This window comes from Artibeus jamaicensis, unplaced genomic scaffold (genome assembly GCF_021234435.1).
Source record: "Artibeus jamaicensis isolate MK-2021 breed Jamaican fruit bat unplaced genomic scaffold, CSHL_Jam_final contig_700, whole genome shotgun sequence".
NCBI classification, from domain to species: domain Eukaryota; kingdom Metazoa; phylum Chordata; class Mammalia; order Chiroptera; family Phyllostomidae; genus Artibeus; species Artibeus jamaicensis.
In genome coordinates this window covers 1,103,335-1,130,451 of record NW_026521930.1, presented here as the reverse complement: position 1 = coordinate 1,130,451, position 27,117 = coordinate 1,103,335, and the positions used below count along the sequence as shown (strand labels likewise).

The 27,117-nt window shown below is 42.5% G+C and overlaps 1 protein-coding gene across 2 annotated transcripts in view; it reads left to right on the top strand.

Annotated features, from left to right (window-relative positions):
- The window catches only part of COG7 (component of oligomeric golgi complex 7), an 85,635-nt gene that overhangs the window by 45,074 nt on the left and 13,444 nt on the right, over nt 1-27,117 (top strand). For both annotated transcript variants that reach the window (XM_053671788.1, XM_037140462.2), the window contains exons 7-13: nt 3,001-3,199; nt 5,871-5,998; nt 6,938-7,092; nt 12,429-12,545; nt 14,495-14,560; nt 20,040-20,226; nt 21,814-21,954. In XM_053671788.1, coding sequence (XP_053527763.1) covers nt 3,001-3,199; nt 5,871-5,998; nt 6,938-7,092; nt 12,429-12,545; nt 14,495-14,560; nt 20,040-20,226; nt 21,814-21,954 — 993 coding nt within the window. The remainder of the gene's footprint in view (nt 1-3,000; nt 3,200-5,870; nt 5,999-6,937; nt 7,093-12,428; nt 12,546-14,494; nt 14,561-20,039; nt 20,227-21,813; nt 21,955-27,117) is intronic.

Here is a 27,117-nt window from a genome sequence, read left to right as displayed (position 1 = left end):
CCCCTTCTATTTTCTATCTACTGTCTATGCTACTTATTTTCTGTACCTTCTCCTCCTCCCACTCCCCTGTTGCTAACTCTCCTTGAGATCTTCATTTCTATGTTTCCACTCCTGATCTAGCTGTCCTTTTAGTTTGCTTTCGTTGTAGGTGTGGTTGTTAATCATCAAGCCCTTATTATATGAAATGTTAAAGGGACTTATCTAAGAAAAAGAAGTTAAAGAAACATGAACAGTGAAAGGACAACAAACTCACAGTTATTAACAACCACACTGTTCATATTTTTTATCTTCCTTTCTTAGATAAGTCTCTTTAACATTTCATAAAATAATGGCTTGGTAATGATGAACTCCTTGCACTTGACCTTTTCTGAGAAGCACTTTATCTGCCCTTCCATTCTAAATGAAAGCTTTGCTGGATAGAGCAATCTTGGATGTAGGTCTTTGGATTTCATGACTTAGAATACTTCTTTCCAGCCCCTTCTTGCCTATAAGGTCTCTTTTGAGAAATCCACTGACAGTCTGATGGGAACTCCTTTGTAGGTGACTGTCCCCTTATCTCTTGCTGCTTCTAGGATTCTCTCCTTCATTTTCATCTTGGCTAATGTAATGATGATGTGCCTTGGTGTGTTCCTTCTTGGGTCCAGCTTGTTTGGGACTCTCTGAGCTTCCTGGATTTCCTGGAGGTCAATTTTCTTTGCCAGATTGGGGAAGTTATCCTTTATTATTTGTTCAAATAAGGTTTCCACTAGTGGCTGTTCCTCTTCCCCTTCTGGCACCCCTATAATTCAGATGTTGGGACGTTTAAAGATGTCCTGGAGGTTCCTAAGCCTCTCCTCATTTTTTTGAATTCTTGTTTGTACATTCTTTTTTGTTTGGTCATTTTTTTCCTCTTTCTGGTCCACTCCTTTGATCTGAGTCCCAGTTTCATTTCCATTACTATCGGTTTCCTGTGTATGTCCATTCATTTCAATTAGTTTAGCCTTCATATGTTCCTCTAACTTGTGACTAAAATCAACCAGTTCTGTGAGCATCCTGATCACCAGTGTTTTGAACTGTGCATCTGAAAGTTTGGCTATTTCTTCATCACTTAGATTTATCGGCTCTGGGGCTCTAAGTTCTCCTTGAGCCATGTTTTGATCTGTTCGTGCCTGTTATGTATGAGGAGCAGAGCCCGAGGTGTTCACCAGGGCGGGGTTTCCCAGGTTTCTGGTTTGTGATGCTGTATGTGGGGGCAGAGTCAGAGAGGGACAGTGGCAGTCCCCTCTGCTGTTTCCCGCCACTGGGGCTGCCTGGTCTGTCTCACCACTCGCTCCTTCACTGGTTTATCTGCGAGTGAGTGTGTGACTGCGGTCAGCCCTCAGTGAGTCCACTGCCTTGCACCCTCAGTGGGTCTGCCCGCTACTCCACACCTGGGATCCGCCTAGGGCTGCCAGCGTGCCTTGGTTGCGCACCTGGGTTGCGCGCCCAGGTTTGTCCGGTGGATCTTTCCTGCCCAACCCTGCTCTGCTGCTGGCTCTGCCCCTCTTACCGGTTTGGCTGCAGGGTTCCTTGTTGTCAGACTTCCATATAGTTCAATTTTCTGTGGTTTTGGCTGCGTTTTTGTTGCTAAAACTTTGTTGTTTTTAAACTTGGTTGTGTGAGGAGGCACAGTGCTTCCACCTACGCCTCCATCTTGGTGGAAGTCCCTCGAGTCTTCTTTTTTTCTTAGGCACTCTAAGGTTTGCCTATTTTCTTAATCTTTTCAAAGAACCCACTTCTAGTTTTGTTGATTTTTTAAATTGATTTTTCTATTCACTTTTACTTGTCTTTGCACTAATCTTTCTTACTTTTGTTCTTTTGCTCTTGTTGTGTTTAGTTTCTTCTATTTCCAGTTCCTTAATGTGTACAGTTAGGCTACTGATTTGAGATATTTCTTGTTTAATGTCTGTATCTACAGCTATTAATTTCCCTCTTAGTGCTGCTTTAACTGTATCCCCTGAGTTTTGCTATGTGGAGTTTTCATTTATCTAAAGATATTTTTAATAAAATTTTTAATTTATTGATTTTATGGTTTTTAAACTTACATCTTTTTTGGCCTTAATGTTGCATGAGAAAAATCTTATATCTTGTGTCACATTTGTGCATTATTTAAATTATGTTATAATAAAAACATTTAACCATCAGTGGAGGTCTATGAGAATCCCCCTCTAAAGTCATTGTGTATATGATTCAAGTTTTGTCAAAGATATGTCTTATCTATAGAATAGGCAGAAGCCTCAGTGAATAAGTGAATCTGTGATCTAAAAGGCTCTGGATACTTTTTTTCTGGTGGTCCTTTCCTTTACTGAATATCCATGTTAAGAAGAGAGAGGTGGCTGAGAGCTGGTTTGTGAATCTGTTTAAAGGTTCTCTACCTCTGATTCAGTGAATTGCCTTTCTTTAATTCCATTTTGTTCTGTTGCTCTTCTTTAATTCCCTCCCTTCCAATTCCTCCCAATTACTGCATTGTCATCTTCACAGTCCTCTCTCTAGCCAGTTTTTGTTGACCATACAGGGGTGTCTGACCTGTAGCCCATGGGCCACATGCGTCCAGGATGGTTATGAATGCAGCCCAAAACAAAATTGTAAATTTACTTAAAACATTATGAGATATTTTGTGTGTGTGTGATTACGTGTCACAATGTATTTAATGTGTGGCCCAAGAAAACACTTCTTCCAGTGTGGTGCAGAGACGCCAAAAGGTTGGACACCCCTGGATTCTAAACACTGCATTTTATAGATTTGTAAATAGTTCAGCACTTGGGGCCAGTGATAGACATGAAGTGGCCAGTTGTTCTGGGCAGGTTGCAAGTCCTATTAGTTCACTTGGCTTTCTGAGCATGTTCACCTCAGGTGTGAGAAGAACTTGGGATTTATAGCTCTTGATTAGACCACTTGGAGTGACCTAGGAGATTGCTTCTTTAGAAGGTATGCACCCATTTGATCATGTGTACTAATGCACATACCCCTCTCCAAATGCAGGTTTTCAAGAATCCCTGTGAGGTGGTGACTGTGCTGCTGATTCAGATCCTGGGGGACTTGGCACCCTCTCTACCCATGTGCCTTACCTCCAGTGTGGAGCGGGCGGGACCTGAGCTGGAGCTCCCCAAGCTGCTGGAGTTGTACACTGCCACTGCCCACTTTGCCAAGGGCCTGGAGATGGCACTACTTCCCCACTCACGTAAACATATCTCTCCCCATCTCCACCTTGTCTTTACTCACTGTTGTTGAAACTTCTGGGGTCCTGGTTGGTTTGCCTTTTCAGGTGCCTGATTTTACAGAAATGGAAGGTGTCGCTGTTCTCCTCAACAGATATGATAACCTTTTCCCTGAAAACATTACCATTATGGAAATAGTTGCTGTTTAATATAATTACCTAACAGCAGTGCTGCCTTGGTGCTTTACTTATTCTGGGGAAGTGATGGACCTTTCTGCAGGGTCTTAAAAGGTACAAGAGGCAAGTAGACATTAGTAGCTGCCAGTTGGCAAAGGTTTTTGGGGGAATGTAGTGTCCTCTTCCTTTGAAGTCATCATTTAACCTCAGGCAATTCAACCTAAAAGTTAAATTTCAGAAAATATATGAGTTAGAGGAGCTTTTTGATTTGGCAGTAAGTTTTGAGGATAGGGGTGCTGTGTCAGGACTGACTGAAGATGACCATAGGGAGAACAGGCATCCCCCAGTGCCATCTGAGAGCAGAGCATTCTCTGTCCCCATTTGGATGCATGATGCCCTGGGGTCTGCACTTCCCCAGCTTTTCCCATCTGTGCTAAAAGCATCATCAACTTCTAAGTAACACAGACCTCATGACGCATGCTCCTGTCAGATCAGGAAATAGCTCCGGGAAGGTCTTGTTCTGCCAGGAGTGGCTGCTGTGTCACCAGCTCAGCTTATTTAATAGTTATTCTCTTTAATTTTACACTCGCATATAATTACCTTGGACATTCCAGGGAGTATGTTTATTGTTCAGGCTCCTGGTGATTCATAGGTGTTTTTGGCATACTCAGGGCTCAGGCCTTGGTTGTGGGAGAGGCACAGTGACTGTGGCAGCTTCCAGGGGATGAAGGTGCCCTTCCAAGTGGCCAGAGGGTGTGGAGGCCATGCATCCTGCTGGAGCAGAGGATGAAGGTGCTCCGGGAATAGGTTACCTTCCTCCCCCTAGACAGTATGGAAGAGTCAGGTATACAAGTGCTTTGGTTAGTCAGCTGTAGCGGTTAAGATTTTTAATGATTCCTATTGCTATTGTCAAAAATGGTTTTTTTTTTTAAAGATTTTATTTATTTTCAGAGAGAGGCGAAGGGAGGGAGAAAGAGAGGGAGAGAAACATCAATAAGTTGCCTCTTGTGGTCCCCCAGCTTGGGACCTGGCCTGAAACCCAGGCATGTGTCCTGACAGGGAATCAAACTGGTGACCTTTAGGCTCACAGGCCAGCACCCAGTCCACTGAGCCTCACCAGCCAGGGCTCATAAAAGTTTTTCTTTTTTTTTTTAATTTAAAAATACTTTGGAAATACTTAACAGAAGTAAAAAAGAGAATAAAAATGAGCCTCATCACTCAGAGAGGGTCATTGCAACATTATGTATTTCTTCCCAGTATTTCAAATATAAATTCACATTTTTAATAAATATCTATGCTTCATATGCACACACATACATATGTTGTACATATTTTTAAATATTGGTTGAATATAATCTTATATTCTCCTTTTTGCTTAAAATAATATAAGGAGAATTTTCTTATGTCATTAAATGTTTAATGACCACTTTATGAGTTGTTATAGTTCTTTGTTAGTTCTTAGAACACTTTGTGTCAAAAGGAAGAAAGCACTTAAGGACTGATAGGGACATAATCAAAAAGATACAGGTGCCAACCTGAAGGAGCAGCCACTGACCAAATTTCAAATAATTTGAACATTGAAATGAATAATAATAATGGATGAAACACAAGGAATAAAAAAGAATTCATGAGTTCATAGTAATACTAAAAAGAGAGAAAGGAAGGAAAACCCCTTCTGTACAAAAGAATGCCAGAACATAGATGTAGAAGGAATGAGAAAATTAGGAAATCTCCATTTATTGTCAGTAATGTTAAAGTTTATTCAGGCAAGGATTATCAATTGGTGACAAAGTCACTGAGTAAATGTTCAACCTAGAAGTTGAATTGCTGTGTCATAGAATATTCTCATCCAAATTTAAAAAAATTTTTATCGATTTCTATGGGGAGTAGGGGGAGAGACTGAGAGAAGTAATGCTCTGTTGTTCCCCTCATTTGTGCGTTCACCGCTGGTTTCTTGTATGTGCCCTGACTGGGAATCAGATCTGTAACCTTGGTATATTGGGATGATGCTCTGACAAAGTGGGCCAGGGCTCACCCATTTACATTTTGATATACAATTAAAAATTTTTATGTTGTCGAATTTTGGGGATGCCTAGTGTGTCGGTACTTTGTTTCTCTAAAGTTCTGGAAAAGTGTTTCCTGCAGAGCCTTTTCCCTGTAGCAGTGTTTAAACTTGACTGATGAGTCGTTATTTGAAAAGGTTCCTCTTTTTCTTTTTGGTTTAAAAATGTTTTATTTTTTAATTACAGTATGAAGAAGTTCTTAACTACAGTGGATTATGGGATGTAGGGGCTGGGTGTCTTTAATAGTGCTTTTGACAAATAATACACAGAGTCCAAATGTATCAAGTTATTGACAAAAGTGATTTTTATAGCTTCCATGGGTAGTAAAAGCAGGCCAGAGAATGTAGTCACCCTGAGATGAAATGGGAAAGCCCCAGTACCTGTCCCCTGTTTTTTTCTGGAACTGATTTCTGACTCTGTATTCATTATTGCCTCTCATTTCTGATTTCCTAAAGATGAGCACAACCCAGTGAAAGTCATGGAGTTGGTGGACACTGTGTATGGTCCATACAAACCCTATCAGCTCAAGTACGGCGACATGGAATCCAGGAATCTCCTCATTCAGATCAGCACGGTGCCTCTGGTAATGTTGTGACACTGCCACTGGTCACTCAGGGGTCATTCTGTTTGCTGGACAGAGGTTTGGGGATGATATGCACCAGAGAATGTGGCCTCGGGTATGCATGGAGTAAGAACAGCTATGCAAAACCCAGCTCTAAGGCCCTGTGGGCTCTTGTGGACCAGATGTAAAATGAGACCACAGATGTACTCTCACTTTTCTACTTAAAATCCCCAATAAAGGTGTAATTGAACAAGAAGCTTCCTTCTGGTAGGGATAAGTTAATTGTCTCCCTGATTTAATAATTTCCTTTGGGGAGACAGTCTTTTGTTTGAGGCAGATAAGCAAAGGAGTACAGCAGCTAGGCACTTATGGACAGGGCTCTAGGACAGGTCTACCATCTGGGTATTAGAGGGAAAGAGAGTTCATGCCCAGAGCAGTTTTTAAGTTTGTTTGGTGTAAGGCGAGTTGACATTTAGGAACAGATCTTGGGGTAGTTAAATCTACTGCCTGCACCATTGTTCTGTTTTCTAGGTGTGCACCTAGGAAGTCTGTTATGCTTAAGTGATACCCTTGCCCCTGAAGGAGGGATTTTCTTTTTACAGCTTTCTTTTGGAATGTCTGATACAGAGAATCTGATTTCTAGCTTGAGAACTAGAGGGAGAAATGCCATCTTAATCACAGAAAAAGAGGAAAGAGATGAAAAATGTAAGGATGAATGGTAGGATTTGATCATGCTTTTCTGCCAGGAGTTAGTTTCTGTTACCTCACTGGCCACTTCGGCCATCCTCCTCTGGTTCAAGCTCATGAAGAGCTGCTACAGTTGGGGACTGCATTTCTGATGTCCCTGTTAAGTGATTTTACCATTGGATGAGGAGGCTTGGAAGTCTCCTGTCTCTGCGTTGTCTGCTCATTTGTTCTAGAGTCTGAGATTGCTTTTGTCTGTCTGTGTTTGCTGACCAGGAGCACGGGGAAGTCATTGACTGTGTACAGGAGCTGAGCCACTCTGTGAGCAAGGTCTTTGGCCTGGCATCCGAAGCAGTTGACAGATGTGTCAGATTCACCAACGGCCTGGGGACATGTGGCCTGCTGACAGCCCTGAAATCCCTCTTTGCCAAGTAAGGCTGGGGAGAGAAGATAGGCCAGCCACATGGGAGGGCAACAGTTGTCCCAGTGAAAGTGTCTGTGTCCCATATACCTGCTTTGAACCTTGGAGAAGCTCTACGTCCTGAGCCTAAGGGGACAGTTCCTAAGGATGTTCATTGCAACACTGTGTGTAGTGCTAGAACATTCAAGCAGCCTGACTGCCCATCAGTTTCTGAATGGCTACAGGAGTTATGGTGTATTCATACAAGGGAGCTCTATGTGGCACTTAAGGTAGTAATTTCACCTACATATACCAACATGGATAGATCTCAAAAATGTTGGGTGAATAAAAACCAGTTGCAGAATAATATATATATAGAAGGTCTCATACTTTATGTTAAAAAAGAACATATGAAGTCTAGGGTATGTTTTCTGTAACAGGGTTTAGAAAGTTTTTTTTGCAAAGGGCCAGATGGTAAGTACTTTAGCTTTTGGCCTTTATAGTCAATAGAGACTATTATGGCACTTGTCTCAGTATCCGGCCTAGATGACACATTGAATGAATGGGTGTGGCTGTATTCTAGTACAAGTTCATTTACAAAACTCCACAAGTGCTATTTCCTGGATCTTTTTTTATACTTTAAAATGTACTATATGTTTCTATAAAGTAAGGGTTGGTAAACTAGCTCATGAGCCATCTGTATTTGTAAATAAACTTTTATAGGAACACAGCCATCCCTTTCACTTACCTATGGCCTGTAACTCCTTTGCACTATGAAGGTAGAGTTGAGTAGTTAGGGCAGAGACCTATAACCTCAAAACATAAAATATGTGGACCTTAACAGAAAGTTTAGAACTCTGATGTGGAAGGTTAGGTCACAAATGCAAAACACTGGCTATCTTTGGGGAGATAAGGAAGGACTAGTGTGGTGGTCATTGGGGATTTAGTTTTATTTTTTAGCTTCTGGTTTTTTAAGGAGCATAAATTTATGTACTTATATAATTAAAAATGTAAAATAAAAAACACGTAAACATCATGCTAAGTGAGAGAAGCCAGTCACAAAAGATCACGTTACACAATTTCATCTGTATGAAAGGTCCAATACAAGCAAACCTATAGAGACAGAAAATAGATTAGTGGTTGCCTAGGGTTGGGGAGAGGGGAATGATTTGGGGAGATGGGGGACAACTGCCAGAATGTATGGGGTTTGAAGGGTGGTGGTGAAAATGTTCTGAAGTTGTGGTGATGGTTGCACAACTGTGACCACACTAAAACCCCCTGAATTGCACTCTTTAAGTGGGTGAATTGTATGGTATGTAAATTATAACAATAAAACTGTTAAAGAAAGAAGGTGAAACTAAAAATGAAGTTTGGTTAGAAAGAAGAAAGAAAGCAACATAAGGTTGGATTCTCTTTCCTGGGAATTGAGGTGGAAGAGCCCTCAGGAAGTTAGAAGCTCCATTCTCTGGGCTGGAGACAAGTACATTCTTAGGCTCTCCAAGAGACCTTCCTTGGTAGCTTGTGCTGGAATGAAGTTGCTCCAAGTCTCAAGAAATTTCTTTCATGGGATTGAATTTTGTTTGCTGTCGAACTTTCAGGGAGCTCTTGTCATTCCATACATACTGAGCATACCCCTGTGAGTTCTGAGGGTCCTTGGACCCAGTGTTCTAGTCACTTTGTGGGCAGTCATCACCTCCTGAGAGTGTCTCACACACAGTGCAGGCTGAAGTCCTGCTGAGGACATCTGTCCTGGTCACAGATGTCTGTGTGGCCAGATGAGCTCCTGTAGAAAGAAGCACTGGTGACAAGTTTAATGAAGTTGAATTTGATCTCATTCTCTGCCACCAGCTGGGATTTGGGGATGGAAAGAATTTTTCTAAGATCTGAAAATTTTATTGTAAAACAAAAACTATGGCTTTAAAATAATTTAAAAAAATGAGAACTCTGGCCAAATTGCTTAGTTAAGAGTGTCGTCCTGATGCTCCTAGGTTGCAGGTTCAGTCCCCCGTCAGGGTACATACAAGAATCAACTTGTGAATGTATAACAGCAAATTGATCTCTCTCTCTGTCCCTCTCCCTCCTCTCTTGTTCCCTCCCTCTTTGTTCCCTCCCTCCCTCTCTCTCTTTCCCTCCCCCTCTTATTTTCTTTCTAAAAATCAATAAATAAAATGTTTTTAAAAATAAGAAAAGGCAGTCAATAATGGAAAGTCTTCCTTTTTGCTGACTCTCAGTCCTTCTTCTGAGGAGTGACAAGTTGTGAACATTTTGCTCTTAGTCCTCTATTTCTTTCCCTCCAGACTTTCAACATTTTTTATTTATCAACTTTGTTGTATCCTGGCTCTCACTCTGGAAGACAAGGAACTGAGCTGCTAGTCCTCTCTTGTGCCCTGCTTCTTGCAACTGTTGTTAAACAGTTGTTGGTTATTTTGATTTACTTTGTTTTAAAAAATAATAAAAACACATGTTAGAAATTCAAACTGAAACATAGTCACTTGTTCTTAGAAGGGGGGATTTTGAAGCTACCAAGACAGCTGATGTTTATGAAATTAGGGAAATCAGGGTGAAACTAACTTGTGCAGGGTTCGAATGGGACATTGTTCGGTAGTGGGGCAGGTGTTAAAGGAAGCGGAGTATGGAGGGTGGATCGCTCAGGGGTGCAGGAGGAGACTGGCCTAAGTTGAACAGGGTGATGCTGTAGAATATATAGTAGCTGACAAGGTGTTATAGTATTTAGGGTTTACAGCTGTTACAGAAGCATGGGCTCTGGAGGTAGGGTAACCTGGGCTCAGATCTTGCCTCTGACACTTACTGGTCGGGACCTTGGGTGGGTTAGCGTACCTCTGGGAGTCTGGGTGTCTTTTCTCTGAGTGATCTGATGATGACAATTTCCCCAATCCTGGTGGTTGTGGCTGTTAAGGGAAAGTATGTAATTAGAGCTGAAGGCAGTGGCTCTCATATGATAGACACACATGGATATGTTGATTTTGACAGAATGGGGAGGCTTGGGGACAGATGTGACGCACACTGTGGCTAATTCCCCTTCCCCCCATGCTTTGGGCCTACTCACCATCCCCAGGACTCTGCCATACTAGTGTCTGCAGAGCATGTGTTTTGTTGGAGAGCATATTCCTTTTTTTTTTTTAAATTTAATTTTAGGGAAGGGAAGAGGGAGAGTGAGAAAGAGACATCGATTTGTTGTTCCATTTGTTTATGCATTCACTGGTTGATTCTTGTATGTGCCCTGACCAGGGATCAAACCCGCAACCTTTGTGTATTGAGATGATGCTCTAACCAACAGAGCTACCCTGCCAGAGCTGGATGGCATATTCTTACATGTATTTCTTGGATTTACAGGGTGGTGACACAGTTGTTTAGGCTCCTACAGCTAAAGCGCAGTTGTATTCTTCAACATTCCTTTGTCATTTTGTTGTTGAGGCCTTTACCCTCTCCCCAAGGACTGATTCCTCAAGAAAGCTCTCACCTCTTGGTGACAAGGGAAGGTGCTGTCAGAGGAGTCTTGGTTTTGTAGCTTTCCACATCGAAGCTTGAGTCCTTTGTAGAGGGAGCAGCAGTGCAGCTGTGGTTAGTAGGTAGGTTTGAAGCAGTTTTTTGGCAGTTGGCTTCTTGACTGCCTTTCTTTTCAACACATGAATGCACTCCTTAGGCTGTGCCTGGGTTATGGCATGTCATTCTCCTCATTTAGAGCATATGGTTTGGGGAGCAAGAGAAGCACAGCTTCCTGTGATACACACAAATGCCACAGGTTTTCAGGGAGCCTCTTGGCTTCCAGAGAACATGATGCCCCAGCTTTGTCCTTTGTAGCAGGCCCTCCCAAGGTCATACACTCACTTGTTCTTGTTCTAAGGAACATACCACCTTAAAAACAATATCCTCCATAACAGCTTTTATTTAATACTTTTCAGAAAATTTCTGTGTATATTATTTCATGTATTTTAACATCATGACAACTCTATGAGGCAATACAGAAGACAGTATTAAGTCCATTTTTAAAACTTTTCAACAAAATATTTGGTTATAATTCTTTTTGAAATTTTATTAAGTTTACAGGGGTGACATTGGTTAAAATTATGTGGGGTTCAAGTGTATTATTCTGTAATACATCATCTGCATATTGCATTGTGTGTTCACTGCCCAAAGTTAAGTCTCGTTCTGTCACCATATATTGGCCATTCAAGTAATTAAGTTAGTAATTAGGTTTTTTGAAGATTACTTTTGCTGCAGGTATATTTTAGAAACTATAAAAGCATGAGGAAATTAAGGTATCATGGTATTTGTTTAAATACTTTATGACCATGATACTGCTACTTTAGCTCCCTTAACTTCATTATTATTATTTAGAATAAAAATTCTCTGAATCTGTATTTATTTTGGGGTGGTACTTTGCGGCAACAGTCTAGGGTAACATGTGGAAACATTAGATACCATAATGTGAGGCCCAGGGTTTGGGAAGGCTGAAGGCCTGAGGCCATTGTATGAAATGAGGTGATCCTGACAAATGAGATAGCTAGAGTAAACAGGCCTGTGTAGGTTCTGGAGATCTCTGTGGGCATGATGATTAAGTCCATTTTAAAGATGAGGAACTTGAGGCTCAGAGGTACTGGTCAAAGCCTGCAGTTAAGTCTTCATTTATTCAGGACCTATTTCTTGTGTCTACTTTGTGCCAGCCTGTGCTCTTCCTGGGGATATGATTATAAGCAATAAGACAGTCCCTGTTCTCCCAGAGCCTCTAGTTTAACAACAGCAGTAAAAATAAAACACATACATTAAATAAACTGTTTGATTATAGTTATGTTAGATGCTATGAAGGGAAGTATGCGGTGTGCAATGGGAGTGAACAGCACAGTCTGTGAGGAAGACAGTTTTCAACTTCGTATTCAGTTTCATTGTGCCATAGACGTCAGGCTTTTGCCTGTTGTGGAGCTTGGTTGTATCATCCAAATTCAGGGGATTAGAATGCAGCAAAAGTGCTCGGTATATTATTGAACTGACTTATAGCGTCCTAGGTGACTGTTGGGTGTTACAGTGGGACCATGATGTTTAAAAAAAAATAACTGCATTTGTTAGGGCAAGGGAGTATTCTACCTGCATCTTTCTCACCTGGCTGGTCACCAGAGTAGTGGTCTTCACAGCTGCCCCCTTCCCTCATTTCGAGCATCTCTTAAATCATCCCTGCCAGGTGAGAAGACTTTTGTGGTCAGGGTTATGAGGAGTCTCACCTTTGGGTAGGAGCCTCTGAAGATACTTTCAAGGTCATTAGCACTTTGTTCAGCAGACTGTATGATTCTAGGAGTCTTTAGGTCTGAGAAACGACTACAGCCCTGTCACTTTTTGTTCCTTTCTCTGCAGGTATGTGTCTGATTTCACCAGCACTCTTCACTCCATACGGAAGAAGTGCAAGCTGGATGACATTCCTCCCAACTCCCTTTTTCAAGAAGATTGGGCGGCCTTTCAGAACTCAGTCAGGTGATGTGGGAGTTGTAGTTTAGGCACATGCCTCATGCAGTGCACATTGATATGCACAGTGTAGTACATAAAATGACAAGTGTGTTGTAAGGGGTTGCTTTTTTCTCTTACAGTTTTTTTTTTTTAAGGAAATACTCCAGACTTTAAAAACAAGCCCATGAACAAAAAACCCAATGCAACAAACACCAAAAAGGCTCCTCTTCCTTTTAAAATATTTTTACAAGTTCTTTATGAAATCCTTATCTCCTGTGATAACTTAAAATTTTTATGTTTGATTTAAGATTTTCTCCCTAAAATAACTTAGAGCTTATATTGTAGAAAATGCATAGCTGATGGGATCCTATTTCTGGATCTGAGTGCCATAATACTAAATGCTAAGATAGAGCTGTTTGGTCTGCAAAGAGCCTTGTAAGAGTTTTGTGAAAGGCATTGAGGTGACCCTCCCAAATGGTTGTTTACAGCCAGATCCTGGAGTAGCCTGTGTGACCTCTACACAGCTAGAGGTTCCCTCTACCTGTTGCCCCCAGTACCTGAGAAGTTTGGCCCTTGATCTGTCACAGTCAGAGAGTGTAGACTGCTGGCCCGTGGCCAGATCTGACCTATGGACATGTTTGGTTTGATCATAGCATTTAAAAATTTTTGGATTAGTTGCTAACATTTAAAAACTTGACTTAACATAATCCAGATTTCTCACATCACTTAGAAATTGGAAGCTGTGGAAACACCATGCCCATATTGTCTCAAGTGCAAGACCCACTGGTGGTGGTAGCTGAAGTCCCCATTAGACCAGGCAGACGTTCTGGGCTGTGCCGTGGCTGTGCCATGGCTGTCCCACTCTCAGGTGGCTTAACAACTATACCATTAGGCTGAGATAAAAAGCAGTCTAGAAATTTCTTTTCCTTAAAAATTATTCTGCTTGGGTATATATTTGAAGAGAGAACCTGTTCTTTCCTCGCATGCATTTTTTGCCTGACCTGTAGCCTGGGTGGTGTGTGCAGGGTACCTGTGACTCATGTGGTTCTCAGCACAGACCTCTGATGGCTCTGGACTCTTGGTGGATCTAAGATCTCTCAGGACCATTTATTATTCCCTCATGGGCTCTGATCCAGGCTTGAAATTTTTGGATGAAATTTAATGTTCTAGATGCTCCTTGTACCCCCGTCATCTGTGGTGGCTTGGAATACCAGGAAATATTATGCACAGGTTGTTTCATTGTACCTGAGGCGCATAGAATAGTTCACTTTCTCATAAACCTTTTTATGATGGAATGCCTAGATATCCTGGTGATGACAGGCATTTTTAGAGAAAGTTAAAAGTTAACTAGACTTAAGATGTTTTTAATCCTTGGATTTGTCCTTACAATATAGTTTGGTGTTGAAGGACTCAGGAGTTAGAGTTTGAGGCCTAGCATAAAATTACTTGAAAATTAAGGTTGTTAAATACAGATCTGATGATCATTCAGTCTTTGAGAAACAAGTGGAATATTCTCCATCTGCCTTTCATGTGATCAGAGAGAGAATTTTCTATTATCAAGGTGGTTTTCTATGTCTGGTAAATGGTAGGCATCTAACAAACGTTAAATAATGAATTTTGGCTTTTAAATTTTAGATAGAAAGTGTTTCCAGCCCACTTTCTCAAGGACAAAGCCCAGAAGCACCTGACTAGTTTGAAAATGTAAAATTATTTGAGATCATATTGGATAGAACTGTGATTTCATAGCAGAGGCCTGTGATGTGAGAATACTAGAAGGGATTATCATTTGCCTTTTACATTAATTACTAATTAATGAAACATTTCATTTAGGCTATCAAATGGTTAACTGCTTTCCCAGAACCCAGCACACCACCAAAGGAGTGAATAGTTAGAATTTTTATGAATGAGACAGTGTTTGTGCTGTAAATGTTGGCATTCCAGATACTTGAACTTAAAGTGCTTTCTGTTTTGTTTAGGATAATAGCTACCTGTGGAGAGCTCTTGAGACAATGTGGGGACTTCGAGCAGCAGCTGGCAAACAGGTAGGAGAGAGCTGGGGGTGAGACTGTGGGTTTGTTTTGGGGAAGAGCTTGACATAGCATGCAGCACACAGCACCCAGCACCCAGCAGTGACAGCTTGTGGTCAATGTGAAGCCACAGAGTTCAAGGACTATCTGTACTTAGATACAAGGTGTCATTTATTGTCATCATTAAACATTTATTGCGCACCTAAAGGGCAAGGCTCTAACCTACTTGGCAATGGTCATATAATTTTGATTGGATTTGTCTCAGCCTAAATGAGGTTCCAAAAATTTATGAATGGGCTGGGTTCCTCTGTTGGTTTATAAAGTCAATTATTGGGACTAAAATAAATTTCCCCATAGAAGTGGTATTCGTAAGTGGTGTTGAGTCCCCTGGCCCAGCCTGCTGCTGCATCAGGATTCACCCCGCTAACCTGTCTTCAGGGTTCTGCATCAGAACTCTGTGCTGTCCAAGCAGGGGCGTGTCAGTGGAGGATGTGTGGGTTCGGCCCAGGAAAAGTCCCTTTTACCCCTTTCTGTATTCTGATACATACGAGCCTTACAGAACCCCAGTGTACCGTTCAGGCTAGTTTTCCCCTCAAAGTGCTCCAACCCCTAAATTTCCTTTTTTCGTTCAACTAAATCTCTCATTTCCCTGGCACGGCTGATCTCTGTTCTTCAGGAGTTTGGGGAAGAAGTCGGTTCCATACAGTTCTGTAAGTCCCCCGTTCTCTCTCTCAGATAATACATTATCCTAAAATGGCAATCTTTAATCCTTTTCATTTCACAGCACACAAAAAACTAATTACTGCAGTTCTGTGGCATACCAAAAACAAACAAAAATATGTATATATTTTTTGCCAATTTGACCCCCCAAAATAGGTAATTTTGATTTATTCACAGCAGAGTTATTGTTATGTTGGCTATTGTCATTTTCAATTTGACATTCTAAGGGAAAAAAGGTCAGTGCCTCTGACTAACTAGACAGGTATTGCATGTTTTAAAAATTCTTGAGGCACAGTGGTTGAAAATCGCTATTGTAAATAATCTGTGTGGGTAGGAATTTTTCGTAGTGGTACCAGGTGAAGTGGAAGCTGAGGCCACAAGGGAGGAGGACTTGGAGAGGAAGAAGGTCAGACTGGCCATGGAGGCAGTGCCCTGAGTTGGCTATTTTTGTTTCTGAGCCCATGGATTGTCTTCCAGTCCTGAGACTTTCCCTGATGGTTCTTGTGTGGAGCAAGTTGTGCGGTGGGGTAGGGTGGACAGCCATTGTTTTCACAACCCCTGCACTGCCCAGCACAGAGATAACACCACTTCCTAAGTGAAGACAACCCAGCACCACAGACATTCTGTGCATGTGTGTAAATAACATAAGTGATGACGTAAACCCCCTGTGTGCACACACTGCTCATGTGTGCATATGGACATGCAGTTGGGGGGAGCTGTGGGTGGAAAGGTGAGTAGGTCTGCATTCACAGAGGACCCTAAAAAGAGGTGAACATCTAACAAGTCTTTAAAAGAAAGGCATATGGTTTATTATTTTCTTAAATACAGTAGTAATTACAGCCTGATCCCTGCTCATTGCAAAAATTAAAGCAGCTCACAAGTATACAAAATAAAAACTGAAAATCTGCTCACCCTGAAAATTCTTTTCTCCAGAAGAAACACCGTTAACAGCCCCATCTGCCCCATGACATTTATTGAGCTCTGCTTATAAGGAGTTTACATGAATTAACTTGCTAATATTCTCAGGGGCCAAAGAGGTGGGTACTATTCTTACACCCATTTTTACAGATGAAGAGACATTGAGGCATAGAATTTGACACATAATATTAACTTTTTAAGTAAAAGAAATTATTTGAGGAAAAAGCTGTGTCGGAGGTGACACATCTACAAGGCAGCGATTTGATCCTGGACATCAGCTGAGTCATCCAGAGTGTGCGAATGTTACCCCCACACTATCCTTCCTCAGAGATTAGTGTCTGCCCTTAGACTTCAGTTTCTTTATATATATACATCTCAGGCATTTTTCATAGCAGAACATAGTTTTTCTTAATCTTTTAATGAAAGTGAATAGTGCATTCTAAAGGGTAGGGAAGGATCTGGTTAGGAAGATGGATGGAGACATGAGAGGTAAAAGATGAGTCCTGAGAGGTTGAAAGACTGACCTGAGCTCTGGTGTGAGATGAGAACAGATGTCATTCTGGAAGCACTGAGCCTGGAAAAGAGAAGGAGCAGCAGCCCCTGTGTGTTTTCCTGTCAGGGAGGCCATGTGTGTGGCTTGCCTTACCTCCTCACCAGTTTGGCTGTAGAACTCAAGACTAGTAACAAGCTTCCTTCCCCTGGGGAGTAGCTAGAAACACTCTAGATTACTTCAGGGACTAGAGTGGAATTGGCTCTCTGGCTCCTGAGATCACCCCCTTGGGAAGGGGGTCATTTTGTGATTGATTTATGGGTTGAGTAAAGCAAGGCCAAGTTGGGTGTCACCTGAGAGATTTCTCTCCCTTTAAAAAAAAATTGATCTTTCAATTGTAGTTTACGTCCAGCATTATTTTATGTTCATTTCAGGGGTGCTACATAGTGGTTAGACAATCACATACTTTGCAAAGTGGTCCCCCTGATGTTTCAAGTATCCACCTGGCACCAGACATAGTTATTACAATGTTATTGACTACATTCCCTGTGCTGCACTTTACATCCCTGTGATTGTTCTGTAACTGCCAGTTTATACTTCTTAATCCCTTCACCTTTTCCACCCATCTCCCCAACCCCTCTCCTTCTGACAGCTGTCAGTCTGTTCTCTGTATCTCTTGAGTCTGTTTCTGTTTTGTTTGTTCATTTATTTTTTTCTTTAAATTCCACACATGAGTGAAATCTTATGATACTTGTCTTTTTCTGACTTATTTCACTTAGCATAATACCCTTTCGACCATCCATGTTGTCTCAAATGGTAAGATTCCATCCTTTTTATGGTCAAGTAATATTTCATTGTATACATGTACCACGGGTTTTTTTATTCTACTTGTCTATTAATGGGCACTTGGGTTGCTTCCATATCTTCTGAGGGATTTCTCTTACATTGGGCAGGGTTGGTGGTGTACCTGGAGATTGCACTGGCACCTCTTGTGCTTGCATGGTGCCTACCACTTCTTTTTGGAACACTGGTGTTTTCACTAGGATTAGGTATTAGTGGGGCAATTCAGTGGAATAGTCAGTTTTGGGGAATCTAATAGAAACTTACAAGTTTATGCGACTGAGGAGTAGGTAACAACTTTTCATGAAAGGAAAGTGAACTGAGGAAGTAGGCAGAATTATAATATTAGTCCCACATAGGCACATGCTAGACTTCCCCATTAATGCCTGAACTTAAAGGCAATAACTATATTCTGTCATCTGATATTCCCAAGAGCTAGCTCAGAGCCCACTACAGTTCTGAGAAAATTTTCTTTGACAAATGAGGAAATTTAGTGTTCATTTCATGTGGTTTTAGTTCACAATCTAATAAATAACACAGAACAGGAAGTCAGGTTCTCATGATTAAATAGACCACCTAATGGATTCTGTCTGGATGAGAAGCTTAGGGAAAGATACCATGAGGTACTTGAGCTTGGAGCTATATTTATACATTTTAAAATATTTGATTTTTGCTGTAGAGCACACTATTCTGACATTTCAAACTGTACCCTCTAATACTTGACTTCAACTTGGATGGCATGCTGAGGCCAGTTTCCCGCAACTGACTGAGACTGACACATGTGCTGTGGTATCCCTGCAAAGGAGAGCTGGCTTCCCAGAGGGCAACCTCCTGCTCACTAAACCCAGGCTTACCTGGCATTCATAAGATAATTATTGAGCGCCTGCCATGTGTGAGGCACTGTAACAGGTGCTGGGAACGCAAAGATGAAGAACACTCTGTTTTATCTTCACCTTCTAGTGAAAGAGAAATGAGACAAGATGATAAATGCCATAAGAGAGGTGAGAGATTGATGGGAGAAGACTGAGTGCCTTGGAGCTGTGGGGATTGGGGGGGGTGGTTAGGAAGGACGTGGCAGCAGGGAAGCCCCTGGGACCAGGGCTTGAAGAAGGAGTGGGGTTTCTCCAGCTGCACAGAGGAGGAGTGAGCATTTCTGGTTGAGGGGTGTGAGCATGGCATGCACATGTGGGAAGCACAGAGAGTGGGATTGGGGGAATGGGGTGGTTGCCATGACTAGGATACAAGGGCTGCAGAGATGGAAGGCTTGGGTGCCCTGCCTAGGCATGTTTAGATTTATCTTGGGGGGGCAGAGGGATCTTTGGGAGAAAGACAACATCAGACTTGTCTTTTGGAGAGATCATTCTGTTGACCCATAGTAGGACAGAGTAAGTGGAGTGTGGAAGGATTAGGGGAAGGGAAGGCTACTGAGGTCCAGATGAGGAACAGTGATGACTTGGAAGTGAGGCAGTGGCAGGGATGGCCACAGGTTGGCAGATAAGGACCCAACCAAAATCACTGGTAGGTTTAAGCAACAGGGAAACTAATTTGACCATAATGGCAGAGGCAGGTAACTGCTTGTGTTGACAACAGGTCCTCAGGAAGGGCCTGTCCCCAGGATTTGTGTGTAAGTATGGATATTCATTCTTTGACAACTCATAGGATTTGTTTTTGGAAAAAAAGTAGTGAGTTCAACCTAAAAGCTGCCATGTCCAAAGCATTGTTTTTCATAAGAAATTACATTAAAGGAGGGGTTGGGGAATAGCGCAACATTTGTTCTCCTGGTTACACGTGTTTGTATCATTCTGTACCCATTTAAGTGTAGGCTGGAGGATAAAGTTGGGCTAAAGAAAAACAAAGTGGAGGATTTTCAGCATCCGTGAGGGGAGGCCATGCTTGGTGGAGACAGATCTGGCTTCCCCAGCAGCAGAGGTTGATCATCACATAAAACCTCCTTGGGGTGATTTCCTTTCTCAGAGAAATTGAAAAGGGCCAGCTTCTCTAAACAGATGTCTCTAGCACCTAAACCACAAAAGGAAACTTCACAGTGCTGGTGAGTTTCCAGCACACACCAGTTCAGTGTGTGTGGAGGTGTGCAGCTAGCTGTTGTCAGTGCTCTCCAGGGGCCAGCTGTCCCACTGCCCTGTCTGGATACTCACATGGCTTTGACTACTACAGACGTCATAGTCATATCACAAGGAAGATCTGCATAGAAAGTGCACAGTATTCCAGACTGCAGTAAAGTGACAGTGGTGCTGTGTGCTGCATGTCATACTAGGAAGACAGCATGTTCTAGAAGAGTGAGTATTAAATAGGAAATAACAATACCTGGTGTCTCTTGTGCGCCTGCGATCCAGCTCACTCCCCAGCGGTGAAGGACGTCTTCATTTCCTTATAAAAGGAAATGGACCCTATATCCACCTGCCTCATGAGAATATCCAGGGATTTATTAAGAAGCAGTCTGAATGCTTCAAGAAGAAAGTTCCACATAAATAGCTTGGGGTGTAATGCTCACTACTGTCATTGCAGGATTTTGTCCACAGCTGGGAAGTATCTGTCTGACTCCTACAGCCCTCGGAGCCTGACTGGGTTTCAGGACAGCATCTTGACAGACAAGAAGAGCTCTACCAAGAACCCATGGCAAGAATATAATTATCTCCAGAAAGATAACACTGCTGAATATACCAGCTTAATGGAAATACTTTATACTCTCAAGGTATGGCACCAGATGAGGACATTCTTGTCAATGGATGCTTTCCCTTATCACTCACTCTTTCCTTATCTAGGCTTTCTGGCCCTCTGTGTGGGCCCTGGGCCTTGGCATGTCCTGTTGCCACTTCTCTCTCATTAGTGTTGTGGTTTTAAGGGGCTAATCTACTGGACTGGGTTGGAACCAATTGCAGTATAATGAAGGAGTCAGGTAAATGGAGCAGTATTAGTGACCAAAGGTAAGCTGGAGAATGTGGCTTTAGATCTGCAGCCAAAGGAGCTTGCTATATTTCCCTTCAGAGTTAAACCTGTCACCAGGCCCTGGCATCCCTGCAGAGACAGCCCTTTTACTGAATGACAGAGGGGACCACAATGTGTAGGCCTGCCAGTGGGCAGAACCAGAAAGGTGGATCCCAGCCCAGCAGTCAGAAAAGTGCCTCTTTCCCAGGGAGGAGCAAGGTGGAGGGGCCCAGGCTGCCCCTCCATTATGAGTTCCTACAGGAGGCAACTTGAGGACTTGGGGACAAGTGTGCCCTCCTAGCTATTCCTTTAGAGTCTTAGTTTCTCTTCCATAAGGCTGCCCTTGACGTTGAGCTTAAACTCTTGGGGTCCAGGGATAGAAGGACTTCCCAACAAATGGAATGAATCACACAGCTTCCTGGGAATGACCCCTAGGTTGCAAGAGGGCCACAGGCATCCTTTCCAGAATCATCCTCACACCCCCTTGGTCTGTTTTGAGGTTCCTGTCTCAGTGATAGGCAGAGGAAATGTTGCTGCCAAAGCCCTGAACACCATCCGGAATTATCCTGATGGTGCTCAGGCTCTGGGGAGACGGCAGTGTGCTTCTGGACCTGTCTGCAGCTTCAGTGTTGCCCTCACAGGGCCTCCCCCATTCCTCTGCACACTGGCCCACCAAATGTCTGCATTTGAGCTTGGCAAACCCTTGTTAAAGCAGTTCCGCAAGTTCACTCACCCATGCTTCTGTGATTAGAGCAAAGCAGCTCTGTTTATCTTTATTGCTAATCTGATTTATTTCTGTTTGTTGTAATCGGTTCATTTATAATAGCAAAACTAAGGTACCATTTTCCATCTCTGAGTTTTCTCAGGCTGTTTGGAATTCCTGGGCACACACCGGTTATGCACGCTCTGGCATACTGCCCAGTGTAATTGACTTGACCTCACTGGGGATCAGGGCTTTTGTCCATTACTCTTGCTTGTACATGATACTTATGATTGGTTTTCCTGTTCTTATATCCCTGAGGGACAGTTACAGGTCAGTTTTTTCTAAACTGCCAACCCATGAGCTTGTGTTTGCTCAAATGCATCAGAATCACTTAGGAAAGTGAATTAAAAATAAAGATTCTTGGACTCCAGTATCCTGCTAGATTCCAATTCAGTAGTTGTAGGGTAGAGCCAGCGTGTCTGGTATTTGGCTTGTGCCCCAGGGGTCCCGTTTTGGGAACCACTGTTGTCCAGAACACCACCCCCATACCCCCAGTGTTTTCCTCTCAGTGCGTTCAAAATGTGTAACTAGCCAATAACCTGGGTTGGATATAAGGCCTAATAAACTGCTCTTTGTATTTTCTTGTCTTAGGAAAAAGGGTCAAGTAACCACAACCTGCTATCTGTGTCCCGAGCTGCCCTGACTCGACTTAACCAGCAGGCCCACGAGCTCGCCTTTGACTCTGTTTTCCTGCGCATCAAACAGCAACTGCTGCTCCTTCCCAAGATGGAAGTGAGTTTCCTACAGCCCTGCCTCCTTCCCAGCAGTGTTCTCCCTGCTCCTCCCCCTCACCTCCCGCCCCACCCCATTCCTGCAGTTCTACGCACAGAGGCACTGTCCCTTGCAGTTCATTGCTTAGCAAGAATTCCTTATCTTACAGTTACTGTGATGCTGTATTTTCAGGTCCTTTCTTGGGATTATTACTATTGCTTGATTAACTTCAGCCATTAGGAACAGCATAGCTGTGCCCTCCACGGGGCAAGTAAGGGAGATTTCATGCCACTGGGTGGGTAGGGGCAAGTCAGAGGGGCTAATTGTCTTGTGAAATTGTTTTCATACTATAAACATTTCTAGAGAATCTGTTCTGGAACTTTACTCTGGAGAGTGCCTTCCCAGATTTGATGTAGGATTTTGGAAGGGTGTTAGAAGGGTTCTACTATGTTCTGTCTTTGGTACCTTTTTTACTTGGCTTTTCCTGAAGTGCCTCACTTTCCTTGCCTCTCTTCTCTTTCTGGTTGTCCAAATTCCTTTTCAAGGAATTGCCCACCAGGCATATATTCTCTGCTGGCTCAGTCTTCCCTTGTCCTGATCTCTTCACTTTTCCTTCTGGTTTCCTGGGAACATCCCCAGGTTAATCCTTCTTATTGTCTCCTCAAGTTTATCGGGATTTGGCTTCTTTTGAAGACAGTCTTGTGGGAGAGATCCAGTTCTGGGGCTTTAATAACCAGGAGATCCTTTTGGGAAGCAACAAGAATGAGTTTGGCATAATTATAAATTCTTTGCTTCTTACTGCCTCCCTGAAAGTGTACCAGGCCGGGCATCAGGGGCAACTCACTGTTCACTGTGTAACTTTGGTCAGTCTCAGCCCTTCTGTTCATCTCAGTCTCCATCTATAAAATAACTTGGTTGAACTACATGATTTCAAGGTTCTTTCTATCCCTGGAGTTCCGTGATTTTAATTTTTTATTGATTTTTCCATGAAAAATACCATGATATCTATTCTAATCAGACTGTGCATTTCTAGTATGGTTGGGGGCAGGGTAAGTTTGGAGGAGAGCCACTGATGTCCCAGCGCTGTACCTGGGCATCACCCGTACATGGTTCTGCATCCCTCTACTGAGCCTGGTGCTTCCTCTGTGACATTATCTCATCTTTCAAATGGGGACATGGTAATTCTCACATACAGATTTTATGTATGATAGAATTTAGCACAATGGCTGCTAAAGCAGTAGATGCTTCATAAGGGTGGTTTTCTTTCTCTGTTTCTCATTCTTTTAAGAGGCATGAGAATCTTTAAAAATAAAAAGTATATATATTCATTTTCATAAATCAAGCAATAGAGGAGAATATGAAGGAAACAGCAATAAATCCCTTCAGAATTCTACCAGGTAGAATAAGCAGTGTGAACATTTGTTTCTCCACCCAGACTTCTCTCCATGCCAGCTCACATGTTGAAGTCTGGACAGGCACCACTGGAAGAAGGTGCAGTTGTATAGCACAGGGTGTTTTTTAAACGACACATACCATATAAATTTTATTTGAATTTAACTAGAAAAAGAAAATAAGTGAAACCAAAGGAATGGTTGAATTTGAGATACTAGTTTCTTCACTGCAAGAACTTCGTTCCCTGATCTCTCCAAGGTTAAGAAACATTATGGAAACTATTAGAGATTGGGATCATTGTCTTTGCTGATCTTGTTTCCATTGTATTTGTGTGTGTGTTTTAAGTCCTCATCCAAGGACATACTTACTGATTTTTAGAGGGAAGGGAGGAAGGGGTATATTAAATGGTTGCCTCTTGTATGTGTACTTACTGGGGAACCAAACCCACAACCTAGGCTTGTGCTCTGGTAGGGAACCCAACCTGTGACCTTATAGCTTATAGATCATTGCTCCAGCCAGTGGAGCTGTGCTGGTCAGGCATTTAGAAAAATATTGACACTGGTTCATCTATCCTCAGAGGTGAGGGGAACAGCATCCTCACTGCCTTCATCCCCCTTCCCTACCTCCAGGCTTGGTCCCTTTTATTATTTTCACTTAGTCAAAGCTCAAAATCCTGACCATTTTTTCTGAAATCTTAACTCTCCTGGTCTTGGTTCTACATGGAACCAGGCATGGACCTCCCACCTGTCCTCACCTCCACTTCAGCATTCCCAAGCTCATTGTTATGATTTGGTTTTTGGTTTCCTCATTCTGGCCTTCTCATTTGGGTCTTAGCATAGCACCTGGGGTGTGGGGAAGGAGGTAGCAGCTCTGCAGGTTGGGGGTGTTCTCCACCAGTGCCAGCACGAAAGCACAGCACAAAGGCACAAACACTCAGTCTTTGAATTTGAAAATTAAGCCTTGGTCGTTAAAGGTGTGTTTTTAATGTTTGCTGGTCAATTGTACCACCCATTTACATGACAGGAATATACACCCACACTCTATTCCATTTCAAGATAGATTATTAAAGTTCACCTGAATTACCTGGTGACAGATGGATAGAAAAGCCCATTTGAGGGAAACTTTAAATAAATTTTGAGCAACTGAAAAATAATCTACGGCATTTCCCAGTTGCCCATTTCAAGTCTACCTTTTCTGCCTGCTAGCTATTTGTTTATTTACATGTTTTTTTTTAATTAGAACAACTCAGCAAAATAAAATTCCAGTTTATTGTTGGACAACATTGTTTCACACATACATCAAACAGGTTGAATAAATAAATAAACAGCAACTTCATAGACAAAAAAAGGGGGGGAAAGCAACCTTTTGTCTTTGGCCTTTTAAACCATCTCATACAAGCCAACTACTATAATGTAGCTAATTACCTATACAAAAAGTTACTGGAATGCGCAGGATAAGATTTTTTGCTGCTGTTGTTGTTTTTACAAGGTTTTTTTCCTCCTTCGAGATTATAATGAACATGGTCGCATGAACAAACTCAGAACAGAGAATGCTCCAAAGGTTGGTTTGGTTATCCCAAGATCATTAAAAGTGGCTGATCCCTAACAATATGTACAAAAATATAAGATGTTAGTATAAAATACAAGCAAAGTTTCCTTTTTAAAGTACTTTTAAGAAAAAAAAGCAGGGCCTTGGAAGTTTTGGTTTCCTGCTCCTCTGTTGCAAATTCACATTATGGTTTTGGTTGGGTGGTGGAGAATGCGTGTCACCTGCAGGTGACGCTGCCCATGGCGGGCAGGTGGACGGGGTGGCAGGACTCTCCTGGCAGGCTACCATGTTTGGATTCTGAGATGGGAAGTGGAGAGTGAGTAGGTCATGGTGGTCTTTTTTTAAAGTTTAACTTCTCCTTTTTTGCTGTCCGGTCATCTTCATTGGTGGTCTTCTTCATGTCAGCATATTCATCAGCCTGTAGCTGTCTCGGCCTCCTCATCTTCATCCTCATCCTCTTCCTCACCATCTCCTTCCTCTTTCTTCTCATCCCCTCCTTCTTCCTCTTCTTCATCTGTTTCGTTTGTCACCCTCCTGCTCCCCATTTTCCTCATTAGCATTCCCATTTTTTAGCAGGTGCATCTCTTCCATTCTCTGTCTCCTCCACAATTTCCTTCTTCTCCTTTAAGGCCTTAGTGGTGATCTCAGAGCTGGTATCCACGGCCGTGTCTGACATGGTGGGGCACACCAGTGATCATATGCAGTAGATTTTTATAAAAAAGCGAGAGTTTGAGGACTCTGGTGAAAAAGCTGCTGGAGTCCACAGTGGCTGATGAAGAGGCTGTGGCAGAGGTAGTTGGGCGAGTGGAGAGACAGACACAGGAACAATGCAGAGATGGCTTTTCAGAGCAGGCGGTGGACTCTCTTGGGCCCTAATTCCAAACTACTATTTTTTCCTCTCCACCTGATCACCTTCTGACATTGCGGTGCCTGCTTCTTCTTGGAAACCTTTCCCAGGGCCTCCTCCCAACCCTCTGTGTCCCTCTCTGCCAATGACTTCATCACCAAGGTGTCATTGTTCCCTCTTTTTAAATATGGCTCCCATCTGTTTCCATGGCCACTGCCCCACTCCAGATTCTCATGGTCTCTAAATTGTTTCTTTAGCTTTCTATCTGTCTCCCATCCTCAGTCCTCCTCAGAGTTTGCTGCATTAATCTTCATGAAAGATTGCTCTAATTTTGTGTCTCCCCACTCAAAACCCTTACCAGTCCTCCCAGGGCCAGTGTGATAGTCTATTTAAAACTTTTTATTATGGAAATGTTCACACATATGCAAGAATAGAGGAGAGAACTCCATATCCTCATCACTCTGCTTCAACAGGACCAACTCCAGCCATCCTAATTCATATACTCATATACCTCTTATTTAAAATAGAGGAACTATTTAACTAGAAAAAGAAGATAAATGAAACCAAATTTGAACCATAAGTGTTCAAATTTCCCATTATCTTATAAATGTCACAATTTAACTGTTTGAATCAGGATTCAGATTACTTCTGTGCATTGGAGTTGGTTGATAAATATCTCATGTCTCTTTTGCACTATAGGTTGCCTTCCATAGGCACCCAGTCTGTCTGTCTATCTGTCTGTCTGTCTCTTGTTTCTTCCTCTCCCCCCACCCCCTTTGCAATTTATTTCTCAAAGGTAAAGCCTTATCTTAGCCCGGTATTCAAAGGCTTCTTTTTACACCTCACGTGTCCTGTGGCTGGCCCTTTGTCTAATCACTCTGTGTTCTTGTTTCCCTGAACACTGATTGCATCTGCCTCTGAGACCTCCTGAAGGGGAAGACTACATGTATGTGTGTGGCAGTGGCGATTTCTTTGTCTCCTCTGTAAAAAAGCCTAGTACATCATGGGTACTTGGTACATGTGGGGTGGGAGTTAATTGAAAAAAAAAAAAAAGGACATTTTGAAACAAAAAAGGATTCTTGGCAAGAACAAAAAGTTTAGAAAATCGTAGGGGCAGGGATGGGGAAGAAAAGAACTTGTCTAAGAGCAAGGAAAATTAGGCAGAATCATGCTGTGCTAGAGCTTGGGGAGGATGGTTGAGGCTTAGTCTGGGCCAGAGCCCAGCCATGGGTGTGGTCAGGACCTTCCCAGAACGCTACTTAAAGGATCAGGCATCCAAGTCGGGCATCATGGCACAGCTACAGCGTGACCTCAGGAGTCCAGCCAGAAAGGGCCTTGTTTTCCAGGCTGGCTTTAGAGTGACTCAGGTTGGAATTAAGAAACTGGATTTACGTGTG